The sequence below is a fragment of the Bubalus bubalis genome, chromosome 17 (assembly GCF_019923935.1).
Source record: "Bubalus bubalis isolate 160015118507 breed Murrah chromosome 17, NDDB_SH_1, whole genome shotgun sequence".
Classification (NCBI taxonomy): Eukaryota; Metazoa; Chordata; class Mammalia; order Artiodactyla; family Bovidae; genus Bubalus; species Bubalus bubalis.
The window spans coordinates 18,287,051-18,298,182 of record NC_059173.1 but is presented as its reverse complement, the minus strand read 5'-3'; the positions used below and the strand labels follow the sequence as shown (position 1 = coordinate 18,298,182).

The 11,132-nt window shown below is 40.2% G+C and overlaps 1 protein-coding gene across 4 annotated transcripts in view; it reads left to right on the top strand.

Annotated features, from left to right (window-relative positions):
• Positions 1-29: 29 nt before the first annotated feature.
• The window catches only part of RAD9B (RAD9 checkpoint clamp component B), a 28,608-nt gene continuing 17,505 nt past the window's right edge, over positions 30-11,132 (top strand). For 2 of the 4 annotated variants that reach the window (XM_025267635.3, XM_025267633.3), the window contains exons 1-4: positions 30-168; positions 2,108-2,178; positions 4,027-4,176; positions 5,009-5,123. In XM_025267635.3, coding sequence (XP_025123420.3) covers positions 132-168; positions 2,108-2,178; positions 4,027-4,176; positions 5,009-5,123 — 373 coding nt within the window. In that variant the 5' untranslated portion in view covers positions 30-131. The other 2 variants (XM_006048308.4, XM_025267634.3) reach the window with 2 other exon arrangements.

Below are 11,132 nucleotides of genomic sequence, written 5' to 3'. Positions count from 1 at the left end.
CGAAGTTGTTCTTTGGTAAACGGGGTGGAGGCAAAATCGCGAAGTTTCGAAGCGCGGGCAACATCCGGGCAACACCTGGGGCCCTCGCTCTGAGGCGTGCCATGTGACGTTACTTTTTAGGAATTGCAGCCATGCTGAAATGCGTGATGAGCGGCAGTCAGGTGAAAGGTGCAGAGGCCTTTGTTGCCTTCCTGTGTAAAAAAGGGAAAGCTTAGGGTTTGTGGGTGTGGGGACGTTTCCACCGTCGTCTCATTTCTTGACCTTTGCCTTTATGCCTAAGGGACAAGGCCTGGCCATAGCCAGCATCCACTCACCCAGGGTCCTGTTAACTTCTGAGGTGCAAATGAAGGCTCATCTGCTTTTATTTATGCGTATTATTTATATTCATAGATGTCCATTAAATGAAGTTGCACCACCGGACAGGTAGTGGAAGGGTAGGCCTCAAACTCGGGGTGAGAAAGACTGTGTGGGAAATTGGGGGAAATAACGCTTGGACAGTTAAAAGTATTTTAGAGCGATGAGAAAAGCATAAACCTCGTTTTTATTCCAAATTCTACCATTTTTAAAAGTATGACCAGGGACAAGCCATTGAATCCCTTCAGGGCTCAGTTTCCTCATCTGTGAAATGAGAATAATAACAGCATCTTCATTATAGTATTTGTTGTAGGAATGAAATGCGGGTAAAGAGCTCAGTAACAAATGGTAATGTAAAAGAACTAATCCTTATTGTAAATGGTACTTTAAACATGTAAGTTACTCCAGAAAGTCTCTGTTTCGAAAAGTAATGGTTTTCTACAGATCATAATCTGAAAAGGATCGTTGAAAGGCATCTTGTGTCGCAGCTGGCTCCCACAGTGTTGAGGGCATCTATGGACCAGTATTAATGAACAGGAAAGGAAAGAAAAAGATCCCCATTGTTGCATGTTTTCAGAGTTCTAGAAAGTTCTCTTTTGCAGTGTGTACCTTAGTTCTCAGTAAGTGATAATTTGTATGATTATTTAATTTTGTTTTTTCTCCAGAACCTAAGCACTGTGAGGGTGGGAACTGTAAACCTGCCTTGTTCATTGCTATACCCCCATTGCCTTGGCCTATACTCTTGGAACCTGCTAGGGGCTCAGTGAATATTAACTGAATGAACAAAAGGTCTTCATTAGCTAGCTCCAGGAAAAAGTGGTGAATGTGAAGTGTTAAAAAAGGGCCACTTTCTTTTTTTTCCCTAGTCATCCTATGTTCTCAGTTTGAGGCCCGCACCTCCAGCTCTGATTCTTTTCTTCCCCCGTCTCTTTCTTAGCATGCCATGTGGCTTGTGGGATCTTAGTGCAGAGTCCTAACCACTGCACCAATCATAGTATGATGCTCCCAACTCTGATTTTTAAGCATTTTATGACTTTACATTCTAGAATTATTTTTCCTTTTTTTCTACTTTTCCATGAATTGATATAGCCATCCTTTTTTATTGAAGCATAGTATCCCATATCTGTTTGCTATATATATTTTTTTTACTTATTCGTAATTTTTAAGAACACTAACAGTGTCATACCAAATCAGACTAGTATTTCATCCAGGTCTAGCTACTCTTTATGTCAGGGCATCTAACTGTGTTTTCTGGCAAGATCTGGCACGATCCATGCTCAAGCATCAGAGATATGTCTTGAATGCCTCTAATTTCTCTCTTATAACTTGTTTTGATTTTGCCACCTGTGAAGTTATTAAAACCCTTTGAACCATTTTCTATATACTCTGTTTTCACACTTTTTTTTTTTTTTTGCAGTAAGGGGTATACATTTAAACCAAGTTTAAAAATGCTTTAGTATGGAAATTAGCTTACCACAGTAGTTCCGTGCAACATTTTTAACATCTAGAAAGAAAGGATTTTGTTGCATTTTATTATTCACACACCCAATCTGTGAATTTATTGAGCACTTATTATGTGTCTGGAATTTTGCCAAGGCCATTATACTGTATTTCTTAAAGCAGTTTGTAGCATTAGTCTGTAAAACACTGTTCTTTGTGAATTTATCTCGAGTCCTGTGAATGCTGAAGTAGTTCTATGGTTTATTTTTATTGCTTGAAAGAATGTAAACAGCATCTTTCTTTTTCTCCATAGTATTTGGGAAAGCAATCCAAGCTCTCTCACGAGTTAGTGATGAGCTGTGGCTAGACCCCTCTGAAAAAGGTGTAAGTAAGAAATTTAGCTCATAGACCATCAAGTAAGGGCAAAAGATGATGTTTAAAGATCCCAGTCCAGATTGAATGTTAACTAGGAAGTCCAAAAATTGTAATTATCCCTTTCACTGTTGATCTGTATTTTACATATCTGAATACATTTAGAGCATGGTAAACTTAAAAAAATCATACACAATTGATTTAAGCCAGAATCACAAACTGATGGTCAAGAGGCTAGATATGATTTGCAGAAATGTTTTGTGGGGCCTGCACTGTTTTTTTAAAAATTGAAATACAACATAGGGAGTGTGATTTGGTGCTCTCTGATGACCTAGAGGAGTGAGATGGGAGAGTGGGAGGGAGGCCAAGAAGGAAGGGAATATGTATACTTATAGCTGATTCACATTGTTATACAGCAGAAACTAATACAATATTGTAATGCAGTTATTCTCCAATTTTAAAAAATTGAAATAATTTTCTAACAGTAGTTGAGAGAGTCCACATAAAAATCTGAATTTCTTGCTTCTCTTGAAAACTCAGAAGATCTGCTAGTTTGGGGCCTGCATTCCCAAGTGGAAGTATTAATGGTTGACTGACTAACAATTTCTTATCTTAGACAAGCTAAGACTGCCATTTTGTTGCAGTCTTTTTACTTCCTTTCGTATTATTGCCTTTGATCACTTTGTACTTTAAAGTTAAGGTACCTGTGAGCATTTACATTTTTGAAATTAAAAATATGTTCTTGTTACCAAAACAAACAAAAAATACAAATTCAACATACAGGATTTTAGACCTAAAACCTATAGGTATAGTATAGATAGGGACACATATGCATATACATATGCAAATTACAAACACATTCTAAAGGGGCTTCTCTGGTGGCTCAGTGGTAAACAAATCCACCTGCCAATGCAGGAGACACCAGTTTGATCCCTGACCCGGGAAGATCCCAAATGCGGTGGAGCAACTAAGCCCCTGTGCCATAACTATTGAGCCTGTGCACTGAGGCCCGGAGGCCACAACTACTGAGTCCACATGCTACAACTGCTGAAGCCCATGTTCCCTACAGCCCATGCTCTGCAACAAGAGAAGCCACCACATTAAGAAGTCCACACACCGCAACTAGAGAGTAGCCCCGACTTGACACAGCTAGAGAGTAGCCCCCGCTTGCCACAACTAGAGAAAAGCCCATGCAGCAATGAAGACCCAGCACAGCCAAAAAAATAAATAATTAAAAGAAAAACTGGATAATGCAGTTCATATTATATCAATATTATAATTCATATGTATCAGTCAGTTCAGTCGCTCAGTCGTGTCCAGCTCTTTGCGACCCCATGAATCACAGCACGCCAGGCCTCCCTGTCTATCACCAACTCCCGGAGTTCACTCAGACTCACGTCCATCGAGTCAGTGATGCCATCCAGCCATCTCATCCTCTGTCGTCCCCTTCTCCTCCTGCCCCCAATCCCTCCCAGCATCAGAGTCTTTTCCAGTGAGTCAACTCTTCGCATGTGGTGGCCAAAGTACTGGAGTTTCAGCTTCAGCGTCATTCCCTCCAAAGAAATCCCAGGGCTGGTCTCCTTCAGAATGGACTGGTTGGATCTCCTTGCAGTGCAAGGGACTCTCAAGAGTCTTCTCCAGCACCACAGTTCAAAAGCATCAATTCTTCGGCGCTCAGCCTTCTTCACAGTCCAACTCTCACATTCATATGTATAATGTAGTCCATATACTGCAGTTAACATCCCATAGTTTACTTGAATGCATTTCAATGATATGCTAAACATATTAAAATTTTTTTTTAATTAACCATTTAAGAAATCTGATTTCTTTTCCTATATGGCTGTTATTTTATTTTTCTAGCTTGCTTTAAGATCTGTGAATTCTTGTCGGTCAGCATATGGATGTGTCCTCTTCTCTCCTGTGTTTTTTCAACATTATCAATGGTCAACCTCAGTGAAAATGAATGATACTGACATAATATTGAATTTAAATTGCAGATTGGGAATGAAGGTAAGTGTAAGAGGGCCTGATTTCCTCTGGTGTTGTAGAAATGCTCAATATATAGGGTATAACACCTATCCTGTTCTTAATACTTGGTTTAAATTACGTGCAAGACAGGTCTGTTCATTTAAGAATATGAGGAAACCAGAATTGAAAGAGACACGTGTACCCCAGTGTTCATCGCAGCACTGTTTATAATAGTCAGGACATGGAAGCAACCTAGATGTCCCATCAGCAGATGAATGGATAAGAAAGCTATGGTACATATACACAATGGAGTATTACTCAGTCATTAAAAAGAATACATTTGAATCAGTTCTAATGAGGTGGATGAAACGAGCCTATTATACAGAGTGAAGTAAGCCAGAAAGAAAAACACCAATACAGTATACTAACGCATATATATGGAATTTAGAAAGATGGTAACAATAACCCTGTGTACGAGACAGCAAAAGAGACACTGATGTATAGAACAGTCTTTTGGACTCTGTGGGAGAGGGAGAGGGTGGGATGATTTGGGAGAATGGCATTGAAATACGTATAATATCACATATGAAATGAGTCGCCAGTCCAGGTTTGATGCACGATACTGGATGCTTGGGGCTGGTGCACTGGGACGACCCAGAGGGATGGTATGGGGAGGGAGGAGGGTTCAGGATGGGGAACATATGTATACATGTGGCGGATTCATTTCGATATTTGGCAAAACCAATACAATATTGTAAAGTTTAAAAATAAAATTAAAAAAAAAGAAAAATATAAATACTCTTGTTAGATTTTTAAAAAGTAATTAAGCAACCATGTTAAGTATGTGCTGTTCTCTAATGTGTTTGCATTACAGTCAATTCTGCCCATCTTTAGATGTCTGAATTCCCTAGAGAAAAATGTGGAGAAGTGCAAAATATTTACCAGATCTGATAAGTGCAAAGTAGTTATTCAATTCTTCTGCAGACATGGTAGGTATAGTTAAATCTAGTTTAAAGTATGTGCATTTTTTGTTAATATTGTTCACGTTTAGAATATTCAGACTGCAATATTGCTTAGAATTTGTGTAGTCTATGGTAGGGAGGTTGTAAATATTCTTGTACTTTTCTTTGTAGAAGTATTGTGAGATGACTGGTATTAATTCTTTCTTTTTTTGGCTTGTCAGTGGCACAGGCTATGCCTACGTACAGACCGGTTGGGCTTTTTTTTTTTTTTTTTGCCATATAGGATCTTATTTCCCCAACCAAGGATCAAACGGGAGCATAGAGTCTTAACCACTGGATTACCAGTGAAGTCCCCAGACCAATTTTTTAAATGTTCATCTGAACTCTAACAATTGATTATTCTGAAATTAACTAACTGCTGGATGATATTCTGTAAGCGTGCCTTGGTAACAGTGTTCCTTGCAAAGAACAGAAAAAGAATAGTGCCTACTTGTATTAGAAGTGCTCTGAGTCCAGTCCCTCAATTATAGGAGCCAAGACTTTCATTCATTCTCTCTGATACATCAAGTTGTAAAAGAGATTTCTTGCCTCCCAGCCTTGCAAGATAGATACTCAAATGTTGTAATCATATAGGATTTTCAGTTTAGTTCAGTTCAGTTCAGTCCCTCAGTCATGTCCAACTCTTTGTGACCCCATGAATCGCAGCACACCAGGCCTCCCTGACCATCACCAACTCCCAGAGTTCACCCAAACTTGCGTGCACTGAGTCGGTGATGCCATCCAGCCATCTCCTCCTCTGTCGTCCCCTCTCCTCCTGCCCCCAATCCCTCCCAACATCAGGGTCTTTTCCAATGAGTCAACTCTTCACATGAGGTCCAAAGTATTGGAGTTTCAGCCTCAGCATCAGTCCTTCCAGTGAAGGACCCAGGACTGATCTCCTTTAGGATAGACTGGTTGGATCTCCTTGCAGTCCAAGAGACTCTCAAGAGTCTTCTCCAACACCACAGTTCAAAAGCATCAAGTCTTCAGCTTTCTTGACAGTCCAACTCTCACATCCATACATGACCACTGAAAAAACCATAGCCTTGACTAGATGGACCTTTGTAGGCAAAGTAATATCTCTGCTTTTCAATATGCTATCTAGGTTGGTCATAACTTTCCTTCCAAGAAGTAAGCGTCTTTTAATTTCATGGCTGCAATCACCATCTACAGTGATTTTGGAGCCCCTAAAAATAAAGTCTGACACTGTTTCCCCATCTGTTTGCCATGAAGTGATGGGACCAGAAGCCATGATCTTAGTTTTCTGAATGTTGAGCTTTAAGCCAACTTTTTCACTCTCCTCTTTCACTTTCATCAAGAAGGTTTTTAGTTCCTCTTCACTTTCTGCCATAAGGGTGGTGTAATCTGCATATAGGATTTTGCATGGTTAAACATATATAGCATGATAATAAAGAGCATGGACTCTGGAGGCCCCAAGGTCTGGGGTGGAAACCTGCACTGGTGCTTCCTTGCTGAGACACTGGGCAAATTATTTTACTTTGTGCCTCAGTTTCCTTTATGTAAAATGGGGACAATAGTAATACAAGCCTTCTAGGGTTTTTGTGAAGATTCAGTGAGTTATAGAAGTTATAGTTCTGCAGTGTTTAAAGAAATACCTGGCATAGTTTCAAATAGGTATCACTAGTACTAAGTTTTCAGTTTCTTAAGTATGTCTCAAGTGACTTGATTAATGTCCAATACATATTTGTGATTGGTAGATTTTTAATAGCTTTTGTTGGGAAATTGTATGAGTTAGGATGCTCTAAGTTACAAGTAACAGAAAGAAAGGGAAAACACCCAGAAAATCCAACTCAAACTGACTTAAACGGTAAAGAGGAATTTTGGCTCATATAAGCTAAAAGTTCAAAATTAGATCAGAGGGGTGGTTTGGTCCAGGCTGCAGCAGCTGCTTCTCCTTCTTCCTTTTAAAATTCTCTCAGCTCTACATTCCTCCATGTGATTTATACTAAGTCCAGCTTCTCTTATAAACTTTTAATAATAAGGTGACTTCTAGCAGCAGCTGTTGGGGCCACATGCTTGCTCTTTCATATAAGAGGAGTGAGAGTTATACCTCATACATGCATTGAGCAAAAGTACTTGGCTTGGCTCTGGTTGGACCAACCTAAACTAATCCTGGGGGACCACAGGAATTCCATTCTCTAATTGCCTTGGCTTATTGCCATATCTGGACCAAATTCAATCACAAGGGAGATAAGATTACATCAATTGATTTATACCAGTGAGGGCCCACAAGTGATGCTTGAAGTGAAGTTGGTGCCTCCCAAACCTCATGGCGGCTACACAACAGGGAAGGATGGCTCAGGAAGGAAGGGGAACAGAGGCGATAGATGCTAGCATAGTAATTGGGGTAAATATTAATACTTATATTTTCCCAAACTGTATGTACTCAGGAAATTATGCTTGCAATTTTATTTATGTAATCTGGCAGGAAAACAGTGTTCAAATTTAGTTGAGAAAAATCACCTGGGCAGAGATATCCAATAAATTGCTAGAAATACATATTTGGAATTTGGGAAGAAATGAAGGACAGTGAAGTGAATTTGGCTCTCTTCATTGATAGAAAACAGTTGTGAAAATAAGAGCCACTAAAAAAGACTAATTTCTCTGACTCTAACCACAAGTAGTTCCCAGAATGGTGGTTTCTTAGAGTATTTAGCATCTATTAATGGAAAAAAGATGATTTATATCATCAAGAACCAAGATTCATATGAAATATTCACCTAATAATAATTCTATCAACCCTCTGTATTTTCATTTGCACAAGTCCCTGAGTAGCTAAAAATGAATCAGTGAGTTGTCCCCGAAGAACATGTTCTGCTGATCCAAAGCGCCTGCTACTAAGTTCTGTTCTGATCAAGAAAACAGGTCTCCAACAGAGAGGGGATTCCCTAAGAGGGGGGCACTGGCTATTTGAGTGAAAATAAAACCCTGATTTGTACATGTATATTAATGACATGGTGTCAAGAGGGCAGGATTCCCACTTGAGGGTTTTAAGATTTTTTGACAGGGCATTTACAGATCTACTCATGACTAAACTTTGGTAACAGTAAATGTTAAGGAATTAGGAGCACTGGCCGACTTGTAAGATTTTTGAGCTATCACTAACCTCTGAAATTCCAGACTCCACAAATGGAACATCTCCAAAATAATGCTTTTTCCTTAGCTGTGCCTCTTCAGGTCTGAGAGAGTTCTCTGGAGGCACTGAAGGAAGTTGCAGATTGAGTTATGAAATGGCAGGCAGGATTCTATCATAGCATCAGGTACTCCATTGCTGGGGGCAGATGGTACAGACCAGTGCTTTCAAGCGGTCCACGGACTGGTGGCTGGACCGCAGACTGTTTGTTCTGGTCTGTGAGACAATAAGGAACTTATGCCAGAATTTAAGTCAACACTGCTGAGCATTCTATTTAGTTCAGCTGTTTTGTTTTCATTGTTGTTTCAATAATAAGACTTTCTTAAGGAAGGAAGAAATTCTGGTGAAAATTCCTTGTCTCATTATAGTTCAGTACTTTGTGCAGCACTAGAAAAAGTCAGTAAATGACACAAAGTAAACAGGACTTTAAATTTTTATCCCATTTGCATTCTGTCACGGAAAATTATTAAACTAGAAGGCTAGAAAAAAATGCAATGAAGAAGTACATCAGGCCAAATTACTTTATTTTTTTAAAGATTTATTTATTTGTTTTTGGCCACGCTGGGTCTTCATTGCTGCATGGGTTTTCTCTAACTGCAGCGAGCAGGGGCTACTCTCTGGTTGTGGTGCTTCTCATTGTGATGGCTTCTCTTGTTGCAGAGCATAGGCTTTAGGTGGTGGGCTTCAGTAGTCGCAGCACGAGGGCTCAGTTACAGCTCAACGGCTCTAGATAGAGCACAGGCTCAGCAGTTGTGGAGCACTGGCTTAGCTATCCCGCGGCATGTGGGATCTTCCTGACCAGGGATTGAACCCGTGTCCCCTGCATTGGCAGGCAGGTTCTTAGCCACTGGACCACCGGGGAAGCCCCCAACCAAGCTGGTTTTAAAAGGGTACAATGGATGTACTTGGGAGAGAAAAGGTGAAGAGGAAAGGAAGGTCTTGTAGGTGCTGGCCTCACATCCAATGGTCAGAAATGGGAGGGCATTCTACTATGAGGAAGCAGTGTGATCAAAGGCCTAAACTGAAAGTGTCTTGTTTGTGTTAACAAAAAAAGGGAAGGAAGCAAGCAGCAAGAAAAAGAGCCTCAGGGATGACAAAGAAATAAGGCATTACTTGGACATCCTTGGTAATACCAATACAATATTCACCTGAGTCAGATATTTGTTACAGAGGTATGATTGTACTTGTATATGCATGGACTGTTCCTGGAGAATACCTAAGAAACCGGTGACAGTAGTTACTCTGAAAAGAGTGCTAGGGTGGCAGGAGTCAGAGGTGGAGGGTGACTAACTTTCATTGTCTATTTTTGGTAGTTTTCAAATGTTATGCCTTGCACATCTATTGTATCCTATTACGTATCCATCTAAAAGTAACTTGAAAATATTTTTTAAAATAAGATATGCCAACTTGTGAGCTTCATATCTTTCCAAAATAGCAGCCACAGTAACACCTTTAAAATAGGTCAGATTATGTCACTCCAGCTCAAAACTCTCAAAAACTCACCATTGTACCCAAGGTAGAAGCTGAAGATTTTACAATGGCCTGTGAGGTCCCACATGATCCAGGAGTCCCAGGCATACTTTCTCCTCAAGGGCTGGGCTGCTGTCCCCTCTGCCTAGCAAGCTCCCTCTCCAGACAGCGCATAGTTGGATCTTTTGAAGATCTCCTTCAGTCTTTGCTCAAATGGCATCTTTTCCATGAGGTCTTTCTTGAACTCCCTATTTAAAATTGCTACCCCCACCACTGGCACTCCCCAGCTCCCTTTCTGCCTTTTTTTTTTATTCCTGTGTACTTACTACTTTGTGACATGTGTGCACGCGTGCTAAATTGCTTCAGTCATGTCTGACTCTGTGCGACCCTATGGATTGTAGCCCGCCAGGCTCCTCTGTGCATGAAATTCTCCAGGGAAGAATATTGGAGTGGGTTGCCATGACCTCCTCCAAGGGATCTTCCTGACCCAGAGATCGAACCCATGTCTCTCTCCTGCATTGGCAGGCAGGTTCTTTACTGCTAGCGCCACCTGGGAAGCCCACTATGTGATATACCAATTGTTTCATTAATACTTGTTTTCTTAGTGTGTACCTCTCTTTACTAGAATGTAAGGTTCGTGAGGTCTAAGATTTTTGTCCAAGTTGTTCACTGGTCCATAGCTCCCAAATCATCTCTTGTGTGGTAGATTACAAAAAAAAACCTCATAAATTATCTGCAGGCTTTCCCTTCAAAAGCTGAAGTCTGTTTCCCCACTTCAAATCTCAGCTGGCCTTGGACTTGCTTTGATGTCAGTAGAATGCACTAGAATTGCTGTTGTGTGAGTTCCAAGCCTAGGCCTCAAGAGGCCCGTCAGCTTCCACTGTTAAACTAAGAACATTTCCATCAACACAAGAATAAGCATAGCCTGTGTAAACACCTGGAAGATTGGAGACCGTGTGGTGTGAGGCCCCAGCCATCCAAACTGTCCCAGTGTCCCAACTGTGAGGCCTCAGATATGAACGTGAGGCCATTCAAAACGATCCAGCCACAGTGAAGCCAGCCCAAACCAGAGGAGCCACTTAACTGAAAAGTGAAAAATAACAAACACTTGTTATTTTGAGTCACTGTATTTTTGATGATCATTAAAAACTAATTGATCAGCCTGGCAGACAGTAAGTGCTCAGTAAATATTTATGAAAATAATAAATATTGCTGTTATTAAGTTAAAAAAATAAGTTGAGAAATGCTATTTATAGTGAATCATTTTGATTCTCATTGTAACATTATTATGCTGTAGAAAGTTGTAGCCTACCTGGATTTTATTATATGGGCTCTATGTTCAAACTTAGATTCAGAAAAAAAGAAAAAGATAA